The 20243-nt window shown below is 35.7% G+C and overlaps 1 protein-coding gene across 2 annotated transcripts; it reads right to left on the bottom strand.

Moving 5' to 3' along the window:
- Positions 1-9002: 9002 nt before the first annotated feature.
- Positions 9003-13026, bottom strand: LOC136201275 (L10-interacting MYB domain-containing protein-like). 2 transcript variants are annotated; one of them, XM_065991899.1, is made up of 3 exons: positions 12888-13026; positions 9848-10234; positions 9003-9754 (listed from the first exon to the last, which is right to left on the bottom strand). In XM_065991899.1, exons 2-3 carry the CDS (start codon positions 10172-10174, stop codon positions 9155-9157), a joined length of 927 nt encoding a protein of 308 aa, XP_065847971.1. In that variant the 5' UTR covers positions 10175-10234; positions 12888-13026; the 3' UTR covers positions 9003-9154. The 2 variants fall into 2 exon arrangements, with proteins under 2 accessions (XP_065847971.1, XP_065847972.1); XM_065991900.1 differs by having other exon boundaries at positions 9848-10229.
- Positions 13027-20243: the final 7217 nt, after the last annotated feature.

The raw sequence follows: 20243 nt of genomic DNA, 5'->3' as shown, positions 1-20243 counted from the left end.
AGGGGATATCTCATCCCAAGCCTCCATTAGAAGAGTGGTCGATGTATACCGATGGAGCTTCCTCTGCAGATGGAGCTGGTGTAGGAGTTGTGATCAAAGGTCCCCACTATATAAGATTGCGATACGCAGCAAAGTTAAATTTCCATGCTACTAATAACGCTGCGGAGTACGAGGCTCTAATATTGGGCTTACGCCTACTTCAAGAAATCACCCCGGAACAGATCGTGATATACAGCGATTCTAAACTAATGGTCAACCAGGTGATCAAGAATTACGAGGTGAAGGACGAGGTTCTAGCCAAGTATGTAGCAGAAGTCAAAAAGATTCTAGATAACCTTGAAGCTAAAGAAACTAAGTGGGAATTGGTTCACATACCAAGGGAATCCAATACAGAGGCTGATCAATTGGCCAAAATGGCTTCTTGTGAAGTAAACTGGGCGGATCCAGATTGTCCCTTCGAGGTAAAAATGGCTCCAGCATTCGCTACTAAAGAAGTATCCGTACTCACAACGGTGGAAGATGATTGGAGGACAGTCATCCGCCAATATCTACTAAATGGAACATTACCTGAAGACAAGGAAGAGGCGAAGAGGATTGTCAGGAGATCAGCTTACTTCTCCTTGATCAATGATGGTCTTTACAGAAAATCCTTTAGTCATCCTTGGCTAAAATGCATTCTACCAGAAGAAGGGCAGCAGATCCTCAAGGAGCTGCATGAAGGATCTTGTGGGTCGCATGAAGCATCCGCCACGTTCTTGAGGAAATCTAGGATAGCAGGTTTCTACTGGCCCACAGCTGAGTTAGATGCCCAAAGTTTGGTGGAATCTTGTCACAATTGTCAGATTCATGCGAATGAGTCACACACTATCAAGCACATTCAGAGACCAATTATTGAAGGCCGTCCGTTCGCCCTTTGGGGAATAGACATCGTTGGCCCGTTTCCTCCAACTCGTCGGCAAAAGAGGTATGTAATAGTAGTAGTGGATCATTTCACCAAATGGGTAGAAGCCGAGGCCGTTTCCTCCATTACAGCAGAACAGATAGTGGAGTTTGTCAAGGATAACATCGTAGGAAGATATGGCATTCCACATACCATCATCACTGACAACGGGACACAGTTTAACTGTGGCAAATTCAAAGCTTTTTGTGAGGGATTGGGCATCCTGAACAGATTCGCCTCCGTTTATTATCCCCAGTCCAATGGAATGACCGAAGTGACCAATCGAACGATTGTAAAAGGGATAAAAAAGAGGTTGGCTGAACACGACAAAAAATGGGCGGACCAGCTTACAAGTGTTTTGTGGGCCTATCGCACCACCCCAAGAACTGCTACGGGAGAAACGCCATTTGCCCTTTCTCATGGAGTGGAAGCCGTAATCCCCGTTGAAATACAAGTCCCCAGTGATCGAGTGGCCTTTTACTGTGAAAAAGACAACGATAAGCGATTAAGGGAGCGTCTGGATCAGGTTGAGGATCGCAGGAATCAATCCTATGTACGCATGGCAGCATATAAACAGCGGATCGCATCCTATCATGATAAAAATGCCAAGCTTGTGGATCTAAAGATAGGAGATCTTGTGCTTCGCAAGGCTGATAAAGTCCAATCTCGAGAAGGCAAGGGCAAGTTGGGGATCAATTGGATAGGTCCATACCAGATAGTGGAGAAGGTAGGACCAGCCACATTCAAAATACAAGATACGGAGGGCAACACCTTGCCACGCACCTGGAACCTCCAAAATCTCCGCAAATACTTTGTTAGAAAATAAAGTGTGGTCTTGAGTACTCTTTTTCCTTTAAACAAGCTTTTTCCCATGGGGTTTTTCTTGTTAAAGGTTTTGACGAGGCTCATCTATAAAAGACCTGTCCGCTGTAATAAGGTGTTCATCCCATTAATAAATATCATTGGTTTTATTATTCATGTTCTTTTTATAATTTACTGCTGCAATATCAATATTCCAGTCTTAAAAAGAAAGGGGAGGCACCCAACGTTCTCCACATTCGCAATATATCGCTATCTTAAAGCACATAAGAGGATCAATCTTATGGGCAGATCCGTCTCTGGGCGGATCCCAATCTTCAATAAGAGTTAAAACGATCCTTGGACGCAAGGTCTTTACACTCTCTTATCCTTTTCAAAAAGGAATTCATAAGTCCTACGGGCGGCTCACTTCACCTCAAAGATAGGTAGCAAGTTGAACCCCTGGGCAGCTTTACTTCCTCTAAAGAAGGAATAGAACAGCTCCAAACCTTCACAAAGGTTCATATAATGAAGTATGGCTGGCCACCTACTTCAAACAAAAATCCTAAACATACTCACATTAAAAAACACTGTCCTGCGCAAGGATAGAAGTAGCATAATGTTTATACATAGCAATGTTTGGAATTATGCTTGAAAAGTTTTTACAAAAACTTGTTAACTAAATGATAATAGGGGCATCTTCTTTTGTGCTTCCTTCGCCCCCAACGCTCACTTGAGGGTCTTTCTTCTCCACAGTCAGGGATCCGCCTTCAAGAGATACTTCCTTATCCCCTTTTTGTTCAGAATCAGCTTTGGACGGCATCTCCTGGAGGTCATCCAGCGCAACTGTGGTAGAAGGTTTGACGTCCGGCAGGGTTCCCTTCATCCATTTTCGCACATAGTTGCGAAGGTACTCCTTGGCATTGGGCATCTTCTTGAACCTTGCCACATCTTCCGGTTCAGGGACAGCGAACTCAGGATCTGTGAAATCAACTTCAGGATGGGATAAAGAGAAGTACGCCATAAGCATCTCTCCATAAAAGAAGGCTTGTTCGCCCGCTGTGTATTCCGCTTCCCCAAGAGCATCTTCATGGCTTTTAGCATCAGAAGCTATTTTTGCCTTCAGGTTTTGTATCTCCTCATCTCGGAGGACTAAAGCAGCGGTAGCGGAGGCTAGGTTCGCGTTGGCAGTGGCAATAGTGGAATTGGCATTTGCTATCTCTTTCTCTAGCTTTTCAATAGTTGCCCTATTCGCCACATTCTGAAGAACTCCATTCTCTAGAGTGCGCAAACGAGCATACAGCTGAGAAAAAACAAAAGGATTTAGCCTAAGAACGAAACAAATCATCACATTCTTTTAAAAACTCACCGAAAGAAGCTCAGACTTTCCCTTATGGACGTGGATCGATTCAGGAATTTGGTCATAATCCTTTTGTACTTCTCCCACCTGTCCTAAAGCTTCGTCCAGGTCATTTAAGAGAGATTCATTCTCAAAAGTTCCTTGAACCCCAAACTTGGCGGACCAATATCCGCCGATATCAGGCTTCGCCATCTGCTTAAACAGGAAAAATCATACGCCGCTTTAAAATCAGATGAGCAGGAAACAAAATCAAGAGACTAATTACCTGAGCCACTTTCTCAGTAGGTTTGGCGGATTTAATCGTGTCTGCCATTATCTTGGTACTCCCAACATTATTGGGCCGCCTCTTCTTCAGCGGCGGATCGATAGCCATCTCCATAGGGCGTTTGCCCGTATCAGGTTGAGGGTTAGCCGCCTGATTTTTCTTGCGGGCTTCCTCTTCTTGAAACATCCTGCGCGTCTCTGCAAGAGCACGATTTGCCTTAGACACAACCCTGTCAAAGAAGATATCAGAATAATTAAAGCTCCTGAATTATACAAAGTACCTTGATCAAACTGAGTAATTTTTGAATAAATGAATTGATCCTCCACTCGGCGGATCAGAGGAATGTCACTCATCATGAAGGCTAAGGCATCCGCATACGTCCATGCATCCGCCTTAATTTGCTTCATGAGATCCGCCACCTTTTCATCACTGTGTGTTAAGATTCGCATATCGCCCGCCATGTGTAGCGGACGAGAATTCCAGACAGAAGGAAAACCTAACGGGTCATCCTCCTTTATCTTCACGTAGAAAAAACTCTCGTCCCAACTATGAACGTTGGACATTTTGTCGTAAAAGGGCGAATAAACACCAAATTTAGCAAATGTAAGATAAGACTCCGACTTCCTCCTGGAGGGTTTGTGAAAAGCTCTAAAGATTCGGCCATTATACACTACACCTAAATTTGACGCAAGATAACAATCTAACGCCATGTCAAGCTAGCCGTTGGGGTGTAGCTGGCTGACGGCGATGTCAAAATACGAGAGGATATCCGCCAACATCTGAGGAAGAGGAAGGCGAAACCCTCTCTCAATATGACTACAAAATACAGTAAAGAAGCCCGCCGGCGGATTGGAGGGGCGTTGATGAGAAGCTGGGAGTTGGGTTTCGTAATTTTTGATCCACGGAAAGCGATCCGATAGACTCGCCAAATCCGTGGCACTCATACGAGACGAAGTAGACTCCGCTCGAGGATTCTTTTTTCTAACAGGAACAGAAGAAGAGGCCATTAAACCCAGAAACCGGTTACGGGCACCGGCCGGGGTAAAACCGGAAAAGAAAGATGGGTTTCCGGTGGAACGAGTCTGGTAAGGGTTACGCGCCGAGTTATTGAACTCAGTTGAACCAGAATTAATCTCGCCGACAGAAGATTGGGAGTTTTCCGACGAGGATGTGGTCCAACTAAAATCTAGTTCGATCTTGGGAGAAGGCGTCGAATTAAAGAGCTCGGAAGTTGACCCAGAGGATGAAGATGAACTTCTAAACATTCAGAGTAAAAGAAAAAGCACTTACATGGAAATGTAGAAGCTTGAGTAGGATCTTTGAAGTTTCTGAGGAAAAGCTTCGAAAACGGGAGGAAATGGAAAATGAGAAAGGAAGAGAAACTCCGGAAGATGAAAGATGGTTTTTTCCTAGGGCCGTGTGCTATTACACATGTCGATCATCAAAGGACGTTGAACAGAGTGCACATTAAATGCGGAAGCATAAGACGGCGCGCAGAAGTCCAAAAGCCCTAAAGGACTTTAAAGGCATTTTTGGGGGGGGCTTCTGATAACATTAGGATATTATCATAAGGACCGAAAGGGGTAATTACCTTAAGATATGCCACGTAGCAAAGGAAGCCGTCTGGCGGATCATCCTAGATCAGCTCTAAGAGATCCGTCGGCGGATCTCTTGGGCGAATCTCTCCATTTACCTAGATAACGGCTGGCCGCCGTCTCGGCCATAAATGATTATTAAATGAATCATTAAATAGTCTCAAACCGCCAAATTAAGAGTAACTTGTAACCGCCATTAAATGAGCATTAATGGAGGCTTTCTAGTTACCTAGGGGTTACGAATTCCTCAACTATATATAGCCTACCTTTCCATACTATCAAGGTACACTTACTTTTATATTCTCTAAGCTTCGTCAATATAGTTTATTCTCCCTATATTCTACTGACTTTGGCATCGGAGTGTCCCCGGCCGATCCCAACGGCGCCTCACAGGAACGTGATCCGACCAGAAGTTTCTCTTGTGTTATCATTTTTAATAGACCCTTTTTATTTTATCTTTTTTAATCCGTTATTAATTTTAGAAGTCTAAAGCAACATGTCCTAATTTATATGAAAACTGAAATTGACATTTGTAATAAAATAAAATAGCCTATTATTATTATTTTTCCTAGCCGACTGCGATATAGATAATTCTTAATTTTTTTTAAAGTTGATATGTTATTATTATACTTTCGATTTCAATTGATGAAAAAGATAGAATTTATCTTTTTAGCTAATAATCACTTCATTTGTTCTGATTGTCATTATGGCCTAACTGTTTGTAATTTATATTGTATAAAGTTCTGCAGTTGGCGAGAAATAGGCTCTCAAAAGTGTACCGAAGAGAGGCTCTGACGCAATACCACGGGTTAAATACACTATTTGACATTGAACTTATATAGTTGTCTCAAAATAGTTATTTAATTAATTTTGTTTCAATCAGGTCACTCGTCGATTTCAATGCTTTAAAAGCATCGAAATTATGAAATGATGACATAGGTAACACGTCAAAATGAACCAATTCAGATTTCTGACCGAAACAAAATATCACTACGCTACCTGACTATTACGTGTCGGTTATTTTTATGGAAAAAAAGACAAACTATAGTTTTTTTTTCATAAAAATAACTGACACGTGGCTTTCACATTTCGTTTCATTCAGAGATCTAAGTTGACTCATTTTGATGTGTCACCCATGTCATTATTTCGATGTCTTCTAACCACTGAGACAAAACTAAAAGTTGTAGCATCAGACATGCAAAATCACTCTGGAATGCAATGTACCGATTGGAGCACCAGCTTAATAGAAGTATGTCGGAGATGTATCTCAGGCTCAACTTACCCGAGGTATCAAGCAGAAGCTATTTCAGTTTTTTTCCTCATGTTTTTATGGTTTTATTCGTGCAGGAACATAACCTATTTGCACGAAAGTTTTTAATACTAATCACTATTTGATGTTATCGTACTTCAATCCAAATTTTTAATTATTTTATTTTATTATTATAAAATTTAATCCAAATAATCAATATAATTAATGACTGGAAATATTATAATATAATAAAGGGTTTTTAATCATTATAAATAATTTTAATGTGAGGATTTTTAATTATTATAAACATTTGGTGAAGGTCTTAGCCTGATGGTTGAGAGCTTACCTATGACCCTATGGGATGGGATGAGGGTTTTCCTTTATTTTTAAGGGTTAAGGTGCGAAAATACCCCTAACGTTTTGGGTCAGGAGCAATTTTACTCTTAACGTCTAAAATGGTGCAATTTTACCCCTAACGTTGGAAGTCAAGATCAATTTTACCCCTAACGTTGGTAAATTGGATCAATTTCAGACACTATTATAAAACAAATATATTTTTGTTCATTATTCTACACCAATTTCATAATAATTCGTTCTAAAAAAAGGATTTCATGTTTTTTATAATTTAATAATAGAATTTGAGATTAATATTTATAAATTCGGTGGATTTTTTGAATTTTTTTTTGTCTAATCCGTACAAAAAGACAATATAATTTTTTTATTTTTTTATTTTTTTTCACATCCCAGCGAATGTTTGTAATTTGTTACTCATAAAATGACACACGTATGAAGTGTAGATAACAAGATTCATAACCGAGAAGACAGTTTGATGAATTATTTCTCAAATTGACCCAATTTATCAATGTTAGGGGTAAAATTGCTCTTGGCTTCCGACGTTAGGGGTAAAATTACATCATTTTAGACCTTAGGGGTAAAATTGCTCCTGGCCCAAAACGTTAGGGGTATTTTTGCACCTTAACCCTATTTTTAATGTAATTTTTCTTTAAGTGCATTGCGCACAACTTTTTTTAAAAAAAAAAATTATTATAAACATTTTTATGAGCGGATTTTTTAATCATTATAATATTTATAATGAGAAGATTTTTAATTATTGTAAATAATTTTTTATAAGGGTAAATGTACAATCATTGTAAGTTAACATGAGAGGAATTATTCCGTTCATTGTAAGATTCCTCAATCGGAAAATTCTGCTCATTTAAAAAATTTTATTGAGTGAAATCAGATTTTAAGTGATGATTTTTTCTATTATTAAAATCAGTGGCGGAGCCATGAATTAAGATTTGGAGGGCTAATTTTAACCGTACAGTTGACGGTAAATTTTCAAGGTCTAGTCCTAAATTTTTTAAAGTGTCCTAATACCTTTTAAAGTGTCCAGCCCGTTCAGAGAGTTTAAAGTGAGATGAGATCGAAATATGCTAATACCCTTTAAAGTGTCCTAAGATTACCAACTCACTCCAGCTAGAGCAATCAACGGGATTCTCCAGCGGGTTCCAACAACCCATGGGCCGACATTCAAACCTCACCAAGGTTTAATACATCATTTGCCACCTGAACTTGTCCAAAATGGTTGATTGGCCCCCTGAACTTTTAAAGTGTCTTGATAGCCCATGAACTTGCATAAAATATTCAGTTAGCCTCCTGAATTTGCATAACATGTAATCAATTAATCATTCGGTTGTAAAAAAGTAAGTCAAATGCGGAAGATATGTTACACGTGCCTTAGAATGTTATTACATACTTCATAAAATAGATTAAAACATGTTAAAAAAGAATTTCTTACTTATTCAACTATAAAACATTTTCTTCTCTAATATTATAATCGTATACCCCGACCTTGATCGTTTTACTTTTTTTAAGATGTGTACAATGTATTTTCCGCATTTAACTTACTTTTTTACAACCGAGTGATTAATTGATTATGTTTTATGCAAGTTCAGAAGGCTAACTGAACATTTTATGCAAGTTCAGAGGCCTATCGAGACACTTTGAAAGTTTAGAGGACCAATCAACCATTTTGAACAAGTTCAGAGGGCAAATGATATATTAAGCCATTATTTAATTATTTTCCTTTAAATAAAAATAAATCAAACATTTGTAAAATGTGTTTAAGAGATGGAGATATGTTAGAATCAATGATAAAACTTATGAAGATGAATCAATAGGACATGAAAAGACATTATATGCAGATTGATAAAACTTGTAAAAATGAATCAATCATATATGAAAAACACAGATATTGGATGCAAATCCATATGAAAAACACAGATATTGGATGCAAATCCATATCAACTTATATTTACAATTGCCAATTACCAACTTCTCCTATGGAGAAATTCTGCTCCACTCCAAAAGCAATACATCTAACCAATCAATTGATATCATATAAATACATCTAACCAATCAATTGATATCATATATTTATATGGTAAGTATCCTTTGTTGATTGATCATGTATCTTACTCTAGGAGTATAAAAAAAGAGCGGCCCAATCGCACTACGCATCCCCACTGAGTGAGGATCCAGGGAGGGGTCCCACCACAAGAGTGTACTGGGGCAAACCTTCCCCTGCCAATTTGGCAAGAGACCGCTCTTAAGACTCGAACTCGTGACCTCTTGGTCACACGACAACAACGTTTACCGTTGCGCCAAGGCTCGCCCTCTAAAAGTATGATAAAAAAAAAAATTCTCAATCTTCCGCTAGTGCTAGAATGTATTACGCACTTATGCTGCAAAAGGCGACGATCAAAGTAGAATTAGGAAGTGAAGGAATGAAAGAAAAAAAGAATCACGAAATATCAAACTAAAACTAGGTTAATTTCAGCAACAAAATACCATAAAATGAATTGCTAACTAAAACCAGGTTAATCTGTAGCATCTAAGGTATAATCTTTACACTGGGGAAAAGGAAACCTTCTTCCATGATGGCCTAAAGGAAAATGGTGGATTTAGCCAACTTCCCCTGTAACCAAGTCAATTTTATCTGATTACCTCTCAAAGAAAGAAATGTTTCCCGTAAATTCGGGTCCTCGAAAAGGTCCAAAGCTGCAAAGTAGAACTGCTGATCAATTTCTCCTATATCATCTAGTGCTTTAATGCAATTAGTTATACTAAATCTTTCATCATTTTGTTTTGCTGCAACTTTAATCCACCTTGAAGCAGCTATCATCTCCATCAAGGATTCAGCCATTGCTTCATTTATTTCTTCATCCTTCTTGTTCTGCTCCAAAGAAGATTGTCTCTCTATAGAACGTTTCCTTTTTCTCTCTGCTATATCCTTCGCTATCTGATCCGGCAATAAGGAGTTTCCTTGCACTGGCCTTGATGATGATGGATTTTCGGAATGAGCGGATGCACCAACAGGATGTGAAGTTAAGCCTGCGGATTCGTTTACCGCTGTTTTCTCCAATCCTTCAAAGTGACTCGATTGGGCATACTTTCCATCAGCTGATGTATCTGTAAATATTGTGCATAGTTGCTCGTATATAGGGCAGTCCTTCACTTTAACTGGTTCCTGCCTAACCTGTGGCTGTAAATGGAGGAAATCAGGATAGTGATATGATGGTCAACAAGCAAATAAAATGGTAATGTATGAGAAAAAAGAAAAAGGACAAATACAAACCCCAAGGTCTTCCCATAAATCAAATCCAATACAGCAGGAGTCCTCCATAGTAAACTCATTTTGAACAAAAGCTGTCTTCAAATTGTAAAAGCGCGTCCGCAATACATCTAGGTGCTTCCTCAATTGATTGTTATTGAAATTGAGATCCGTCTGCCTGTTGAACTCATCACGTATGTGATTCCAAGTTTTCTTGTCAAAAACATTGTTCGGTCTGTTTCCAAGCTGAATCTGATTCACCACCAAGTCTGCAAATATCTTATCCAGGGATGCTGTCCACCTTGTTCTTGAACGTTCTTGCTTAGAAAAATTACCAGATTCACTATCCATCTAGACGAGATAATAATCACTTATTTGATTATCAGCTCAGCAAGATCATTTGAAGCTTTTCTGTTGATAAAAGAAGAGTTTCAATGCTCATAGAATGAGTGATAACCAGTTATTGAACAATGACTATCAGGCCAATGGGAAATGATAAAATTAAATCAATGTACACTACAGAATCTGCATTGGAACAAGTGTTTATTTTGTCTCAAAGTCTTTCATCGCAAATAACAGGTTCCATCCACATTATATACTAAAGTTTAAGTTACAGATACTTCATTCAAAACAAGCATAAATTTTTTCTGTTCACTAGAAAGCAATGCACTACGAAGAAAAGTGTACGTGATGAAATTGCAATACAGCGAGCACATGAAATCATAACCTTGGACTAAATTTGGACCGAAACCTATGACGCACAGAAACCGAAACGAGGAAACCGAAATTTTAAAAAACATAGGAAACGGAAACGTGGGGGAACGTGTAAATATTAAAAAATATAATAAATACATAAAATAATTATTGATAAAACAATAAAAATGGTGAATTCATAATTCCATAAGTATAGCTTTTTATATGAATACAATTTTTTTTTACAATGAAGATAAAAGGTTTGACATATGTTAATCATGCAAGGTCCTTAAATAAAAACAAATAAAGAGTAACATTCCTCAACAACATAAGGCAGCATAAAGCATCTACCACATACACTCGAGAAAGAAGAAACAAAAAAACAGAGAAAGGAAACCAGCAAGAAGAAGAAAAAAAGGAGAAAAGAACGAAGAACCCAGACTCAACGAAGAAGAAGAAATCGGAATTTCTATAAAACAAACAGAGAGCTACGATGAATCGATGAATACCTGTGTTTTTTCTCAAGTTCTCAAGTCTGACAATAGATTTCAATCTCAATAAGATTTAGTAATTGGAGAAATTAAGTGTGGTAAGCTATTTAAATAGATTTAGATTTGTGACTTTTGAAATCAATTAAACATTCAGTGAATCGATTATGAACCGATTTCAGTTTTCTCAAGTCTGAATCGCAATAGGTAAGAATTGTTTGAGTTTAGGCAATGAAACGTTTTCTTCTTTTAGAAACATGTTTCAATCTTTTGTTAATTACGGAAACATGCCCGGAAACGTTTCGTTTCCGTTTCCCACATCTCTTTCACAGGTACATTCATATAACAGTTGACAAAGTCCTCCATAACCATTTTGCTAAGAATAGAACAGTATTATAGTTAAAAAGGGAAAGAAAGAAAGAAATAAATGTGAAGTTACACTTGCAAGAATTTATTTCAAGCTTACATGCCAACTTCATTCTCCTTTTGTGGATCGAATTGCGTATCATATGACCAACATAGAAAATACAAGTAATCCAGCAAACAGATAGCTTTTTTGCAATAAAATAGACTACACAATTATCAACTATCCATAGTTATTTAAGGTGCAAGGGGGTCCTGGAGCCTTGGCACAAGGCGCAACTAAAGGCGTGCGCCCGAGCGACACGAGACGCATAAAAAAAATCATAAATTCATAATACTAGTCACAAATAATCACAAATAGTCAAATACCAACAATGAATAAAATGCATGAGTTAAGTTCTAGTTAACTACTAAGGCATAATCATAAACTCATAATATCGACTTAAAAGTTAAAACTAAAGACCAAAGTTCAACTTCAAATAATTAATAACACTAATAGTCTTCTTGACAATAGAAAACAACTAAGCTTTAACTTCCTAGTTTTCCTTCCTAATCTTCATCGGAACCATCATCATCATCATCACTTCCATCATCATATGCTTCTTGAATAAGGTTCTCAATCTCATCATCATTGTCACCTTCCTCATCAAGGTACTCATCATCTACAAAGTCGGGTTCATCATCTATAAAGGGCATTTTACCCTTATCTTTCACCTTAGCCTTAGGCCTAAGGCTTGAACTAGATGCATTTGCAACATTTTTTCCTACTCCTCTAGTTTGATAAGCACTTTGTTTCTGCCCTTTTCTTTTATTTTTTAAACTAATCTCGCCATTCATCTTATTTTTAATCCATGGCTGATATAAAGAATTTAAAAAAACCCTAAAAAGACCTAACGAAGCCGAGGCGCGCGCCTGGCTGACAGTACCCGACTCTGTCATCCAGAGGCGCTAAGGCTGGAGAAAAAAAAAAAACAGAGTTAAGGAGAAAAAAACAGTTACAATCTATTATGAAATTTTACAATATCCTCATGGATGATCAGGAGGTAGTTGCTATTATAGTAAAAACATTAGGGCCAAAAGTAAAACCCTTTCTTACACCATTGGCTAATATGGATGACTGATCGCCATCCTCAATTGATTGAAAGCGAGAAAGCTGAATTACGTTTCCACAATAAGGAAGTTTGCCATTATATGGAATATATCTACCCTAACAATTTCAAATTTGAGTATAAATTTCCACATTTTCTTCAAAGATCAAATTAACAAAATACAATAACGCGCGCACACACCCTCTTAAACGCATATCCAGAAAACCGAAAGCATAAAAAAAAAATTGCCAAAAAGAATAGAAAAAGGAAATAGGAAGTTAGGGTTCGAAATTTAGGAAAATTGAAATTTAAATCAAATAGATAACCATAAAAGAAAATTCGCGCTCTTCTATGAGAAAGATAATGAATACGAAATCCATGTAAATAGATTAAAAAAGAGAAAGCAAGCAGCTAAAACACCATAACCTATACCTCAAGAAGGCGGTGACTGCAATCAGCTCCGAAACTGGTATCCATTAGCGAGATCATGAGGACCGAAGCATTTGGGAGAGAGTGTCGCTCTGCGGGAACTGGGAACTTTTGTATCTTCACCTCAAACGACGCGGTTTAGTGTTGGACACCATCTTTAAATTAAAATGACACATTTTAATCGTTATTATTTTATATTAGATTAAATGGCAAATAAAACTCATGTGGTTCATTAATTTTTAGATAAAAGATTATAATTTACTTTTTGTTAAAACGAGAATTGAGATTTCGTACTTTTAATAAAACAAGGACCTTTTGAATTAATGTTATTAAACCCATCTTTAACAGCCTGAAAATGGAAATTTTTAAGAATTAAAGTTGTTCAATGTCATATTTGCTATGAAACTACATTTTCGATTTTCGAAAATCATCTTTTTTGAAACTTTCTCTCTCTAAACATTAACTTTCTCTCTCTTTACCAAACATCATCTAAATAATCTCAAAATAAAAAAGTTGAAGAATTTAAGTTGCTTAGAATATTAGTAATTCTTAAAATATGTCATTTTTGAAGTCGTCAAGTGTGATTTTAATAGTATCAATCGAAAAAGTCTGTATTTTGTTAAAGTTGAAGATATCAGTCCTTACTTTGAAAAAAAAAAAAATCACAATCCTTTATCTGAAAAGTAAAACTACAGGGGTTTTATTTGATATTTACCATTTATATTGTATATAGACTATAATTATTTCCGCATATCATGCGGATCGATTAAATTTTTACATAAAAAATTAACATTTTAATAGTTTTTTTTTTGTAGGAAAGAGAAAGAAAAAAAAACAAACAAAAAGCAGTCCAAAAAACTAACCACGGATTAGTCTAGAAAAGTTAACCCCCACAACATCATCTAAAAGGAGAGAAAACAGGAACTCATGAGGTGAAGAGAAGGTTGAGACTCCCAACATTTTAATAGTTTTTAATTATTTATCATTTGTATATATTGATAATAATTTTAAAATAATTTAAATTTACATAAAAAAAAAGATTATTTTAAAAAATAACTTTGTATAATTTTTGGTTTGAATAGTTAATGATAAATTTAATGTATGTATAACGATTGTATTAAAAATGATATTTTTTATTAATTAGATTATAAAGTAAAGTAATAAATATTTAATATTTTATTTTATTAAAAAAACGAAACATAATGATTCGAACAATATTTCGTTCATAGATGATAAACTTTGTAAATTTATGCATTAAAAAATACTAATAGAATAGTGTTTTCATTATAAATAATATAATTATTTACTTAATTTTTTTAAAGTAGTTTACAATAGTTTAATTTTTTTTTTTTTTTTAAGAATAGGAAAGGAAAAAACAAAACAAAGAACAATTAACCTGGGATTAGCTTAGGGAAGCTAACCCCAACCTTATCTTCTAAAAGAAGAGAAGAGAGAAAGGTAGCGGGATCAGAAAGGGTAGTAACACCTAACATCCCCTCATGGCCAGCCGCAGCCAAGCGATCCGCAACACGGTTCTGCTTTCTGAAAATGTGACTGAACTTTAAGATCTCAAAGGAAGAGCAAAGCCTCTTAATAGCATTGATAAGGTTGTGGCTATTAAGACCAATAACATGATTCTCAGTAATCATTTTGATGGCCTCCATATTGTCCGACTCCACAGACAGCTTCTTAATGCCCAGGCTTTTAGCAAGCTTGATACCAGAGAGAATACCCCAGAGCTCCGCAGAGAAGGAAGAGTCCAACCCAAGATTCTGTGTGAACCCAACATTATATAAAAAAAAATTTCTCTATTTAGTATGACAAATTATGACAAATCATTTATTTAAAAGTAAAAATTGTTTTCAAATTGATGGGATTAATATGGTAAAATTTTAAAAGTAACTGTATTTATTTTTCTTTATTGTTAATTTTTTTATTATTATTTAGACCTTTCTGTAGACTTCACAAATAATTTTGATGTTTCATTCTATATTTGTTTTTCTAATTTGACCAAAGTTGAATTTCATTTTTTATATTTACTTATTTTTGTAATAATGATCTAGTTATTTTTACCAATGGTTTTGAATAATTAGACTAAGTATTTTTGCTATTATATATTTTATATTATGTATATTTAAAAATTAATATATATATTTTTTCAAAAAAAAAATTGTGCACAATACGCTTACATTAATAAATATATATATATATTATTGATAAGATTAAATTAATTTTAAAAATAAAAGTTGATTTTTTTTTGTAGAATTTTAATTAAAGGTGAATGATTTATTTATTTTTATAAAAGTTAATGATTTATAATTTTTAATAATTTTAATATATATATTTTTATATTTTTAAATGAAATTTTTTAAAATAATAATAATAAAATATAAAATTAATTAAAAAAATATATTAGAATATAATGAAAAACTAAATATTAAATTAAACTATAATTAAAATTCAACATTATATCTACAATACAAAATAATTATAATCTATGTTGAAATGGAAACAATATCAATTTATTATGTTATAAACTATTACAATCAATACTTTTCTAATGTTGCACAAGAGTTATATCAATTTAATATGTTATATATATACATTTAGCTTTTGCATTAAAAGAACTTCAATTATGTGTCTTCTATGTTTACTTTGTTTTTTATAAAGTAGACATTACTTTGTTTTTTCTACCATTGGATGAGCTTACTTTGTCAAAGTTCATCACCATCCAATGGTGGAAAAAACAAAGTAAGGCTTACTTTGTCAAAAACAAAGTAAGCATAGCATAACCCCTTCAATTATATATAAGAATTAGACACAAATTCATTTTGATGATAATTCTTTTGCTTGATGGAATTTTCTGCTAACCAAAATATTCGAATTCAATTATTCATTAGGCTACAATAACCCACTATATCCAATTGAATCAGCTTAAGGTGATGAGTTCACCCTCAATTCCAAAACATCAAACATCAAATACAATCTTTTATTTTCTAACTTCTTGAGTCTTTTCCTTTGATTTTTTTCTTTGATTTTCGAGTTTCCGCAATTCTAAGTGAGTAATTCTTAGCATTCTTTCTTTAGTTCGTCTATTCCAAGTCCCGTCTTAGAGTTTTCATTGACCAAAGTTCATAACTTCTGCTTTTTGTTATTCTTTTACACATTCTGTCCAGCCATCTTCGTAAACTTATTTCGATCCTTTCAAGTCCAGTTTTAATCCTAAAATTTGCTTTATTCTTGTTCCTAACATCCTGAATTACATTTTAGGTTTCATTTCGCTCAATTCTATGTACAAAAACTCTTTGTATACACGTTTTTGTCTCTTGATTTTCTGTTTCAGCTTAAAAAAATATGTTTATATTTAGTTTTTGTGACACCAAGTTAATTGAATCTAGAGTCATCCCTCTTACTTTATTCAACATCATTTAGGTTCTCATACTTGATATCCAATTCAAAAATGACAATCCCGATTCTAAACCTCAAATTCCCCAAGCATCTGTTTTCTTCACCGTCAAATCAATATTAAGCTTTCATATTCAAGGTATTCATATCAACGATTGTTCATTTAAGACGCTCCCACACTCATGAAAGCAAGGCCAACTTGAACTCAAGAATTTGTCGAAGATAGCCATTTATTGGCCAAAAGTTTGTCTTTTCAAATTGCTTTTGATTCTATTTGCATCATTTCAATTCCGTTATTTCATTTCTACATTCCAATTGTTGTATTGTTAATATTTTTATCTTATAGTCAACATATACAATTGATCTAGCTATTTTTGTGATATACATAATTTGGATTGTAATTGCTCATATTTCATCAATTTCTTGTAATTAAACCATTCCTTATCAATAAAATTGATTTTTCCTCAAAATCATTGTGTCAATTTTGTATTTTATTTTTGGTAGCCATTATCGTTCTAGTAAAGCTTCTATAGTGGCACTACGAACCCAAGAAGGGCTTTTCAATCCTTTCATCCTCAGCAAATCGTTTCGTTTAGAAATCAAGTTTTTGTGCACATTTTTCATCACTTTAACTGTCCAAATAAATTGGGAATTAATTTTCCTAGCACGTTCTGAAAACTAGAATGACTCAAATTAGCAATAAAGGATTACAGAGAATGATTTGCAGAAATTTCTCCTTTATTCATCATACCAAAAACTGAGAAGAACAGAGCCATAAAAAGGCAAAACAACACAACAGACAAAAAAGGAAAAATTACCCCAAAGGACAATAGGTGTCCTAGAGACAAAATAACATCACGACATAAAAGTAAAATTGCAGCTTCAGTCCATAAACAAAACAGAACCAATAAATAGAACCACAAAACTCTTTGAACACGCAAATAACTTCAATACTCCCTTTCAAGCTGGTAACGAAGGCGGAACTGGAGTACCAAGCTTGGAAGAATGGCGCTGATGATCTTTAACAGAGAGAACCTTTGTGAAAACATCAACCACTTGATCAGCTGAGGAAACATGAATAGGCTTGATCGATCCATGCATTCACTTAGTCTTTAACATAGTGACAGTCTATCTCGATATGTTTAGTGGGCTCATGAAGCACATGATTCACTGCAATGGAGATGGCAGCTTGATTGTCACACTTAAGAACAGTGGGAGGAAGATTTTTAATGCCCAAGTCTTTTAGAAGATCAGTTAGCCAAGTAATTTCACAGGTTGTAAGAGCCATTGCTCTGTATTCTGCTTCAGTGGAAGAATGAGCTACCATAGACGGCTTCTTTGCTTTCCAGGATATGAGAGATTCACCAAAGAAGATGCAGTATTCAGTTGTAGATCGGCGAGTCATAGGACAACTGGCCCAGTCACTATCACTGTAGGTGGTGAGTTGAACAGACAACCGAGTAGTGAAAAGTATGCCCTCAGCAATGGTGCTAGACAAATATCTCAAGATTTTTTTTGCTGCTTGCATATGAATGGAAGTGGGCTGATGAAGAAACTGAGTTAATATTTGAACTAGAAAGGCAATCTCTGGTCTTGTGATGGTCAAATAGATCAATTTGCCAATAAGTCTTTGATAAATGCTAGGATCAGACAAGGGTTCACCTTTGTCAGGAGAAAATTTTACATTGCATTCCATGGGAAATTTCAAAGGTTTGGAATGCAACACACCATGCTCCTTCAATATGTCTTGAGTGTATTTCTTTTGAGAGACAAAGAAACCTACAGCCGACCTATCTATTTCAAGTCCAAGGAAATATCTCAATGCACCAAGATCTTTCATGTGGAAGACTTGAGATAACATAGATTTTAAGTGGTGGATTGAATTCATGTAGTTTTCTGTGATAATGAGATCATAAACATAAATTAGAATGATGGTAATACTATCAACAGATTGTTTAATGAACAAATTGTAATCAGATTTGGATTGATTGTATCCCAGAGAGAGAAGGGTGGTAGATAGCTTGAAGAACCACTACCTTGGAGCTTGTTTGAGTCCATATAAGGACTTCTTCAGTTTACAATCCAGAGATCCTTTACGTTTTGAAGTTCTTGTGAGCGGTGTTTGAGAGCCAATTCTACAGCCAAAATGATCATACCCTTGTGGAAGTTGCATATAGACATTTTCAAGTAGATCACCATATAGGAAGGCATTTGTTACGTCCATCTGAATAGTATGCCAGTTGCCAATGGCAGCAACAGCTAACAAGGCCCTAACAGTTGTCATTTTTGCTACAGGAGCAAAGGTCTCTGCATAATCTACTCCATACTGCTGTTTGCAACCCAGAACCACCAACTTTGCTTTGTATCGTTCAATCCTCCCATCTGGTAGGTACTTAGTTTTGAACAACCACTTGCATCCAATAGCTGTCTTGTGAGCAGGTAACTCAACAACTTCCCATGTTTCATTGCGTTCTAATGCTGCAAGCTCAACATTCATTGCATAAATCCAATGTTGATGTTTTATAGCTTCCTTGAAATAAAGAGGATCACTAACTTGAGTGATATCAGACATGAAACAAGAGAAATTTGTATTGATATAGGTATGGACTAAGTTAGAAATATGAGTAGTATCATAGTCTTTCAACCATGAGGGAGCATAGTGAGTTCGATATGATTTTCTAAGGGGAGGAGATGAGACTCGCAATGGTTCAGTGTAAGAAATAGGTTTTGTAGGGGATGCATGCATATGTAATTCATTTTGTGATGGAGGTGTTTGAGGTATAATAGGATAAGAATCTTCAAAAGTGATGTACTCTTCATCAATAGCATTAGGCGGATTGGATGCTTGAATAGAAGATATAGGCTTGAGCAGTTGATGCGCCTCCTGTAAAGGAGACTCGCTAAGGGATAAGTGTACCCCGTCGTTATCAAGTAATAAATCTGGAAAGTCCAGGTATCGAATCCACAGGACTTATTTACCACAAGTATCGAACTACTTGGTCTCAGGTGTTATCTAGGCTTTGTGGGTTTTGAGTTTGTTTGTTTAAGTTAATCTACTCCTAGGTTGAATTACGCTACTCCTAGCTAAGTTATACTAATTCTAACTAAGTTATTCTACGCCTAATTAAGTTAAACTACTCCTAATTAAGTATACTACTCCTAGGTGATCTTTCACTAATACAATTACCCGAAGGAACATGGTATGAACGATAATAATGAAGTTAGGTTATTAGGTCTATTGATTAAAAACCTAATCTAAATCACTTGTATTCAAGGCGATTAACCCTACTTACCCTCCTGAAGTTCCTAGTGCGTGATTCCCTTGTAAGGCCGAAACTAGGTCTAAGGCTCAGCAATTTGGGCTTAATCAACTAAGAGGTCGTCAATCTCCTAGGCTCTGACTAGGTCAGATTCAGCTCACAATATGTGCCTACTCGATTTTGGGGGCTTTTGAATGAGTTAAACCAATTGAATAAAGCGTAAGACAAAGATTAAACAAATAATCATAGAACAAAACAAGAGCTAAAATATTATTAAAGGCGAAGAACAATGTCACAGGATACAATTAGCCTAGGATTCATAGACTGTATCAAAGAGTACAAACAAGGAAAGATAAAAGGAGATACGAAAATCTCTTTCAGGGAACCTGTCTACTCTGCAGTCGGCTTCCTAGGTCTTAAGGACGGACCTTGAATATTCCTCGGAGAACAGCTTTGAAGGAGCTTCAATGGAGGTTGAAGAAGATGGAGGAGATGGAGAGGAAGTTCAAGGGGAAAGCTAAAGTAAATTACAATAATGAAAGATCTCTAATTTACAATGGAAAAGTTCTATTTATAGTTGTAGCTCGGCGAGCTGGCCTAAAAAAGCCAGTTCGACGAGCCGTTTTGCCCTGCACGCTTCCGCACAGTCGCTCGATGTTCCACGATGTAATTTTTGCCCAAATTTCCCCTGCGC

Source organism: Euphorbia lathyris, chromosome 7 (genome assembly GCF_963576675.1).
Source record: "Euphorbia lathyris chromosome 7, ddEupLath1.1, whole genome shotgun sequence".
Taxonomy (NCBI): domain Eukaryota; kingdom Viridiplantae; phylum Streptophyta; class Magnoliopsida; order Malpighiales; family Euphorbiaceae; genus Euphorbia; species Euphorbia lathyris.
The sequence above is the reverse complement of the archived record's forward strand: the minus strand, read 5'-3'. Positions and strand labels throughout refer to the sequence as shown.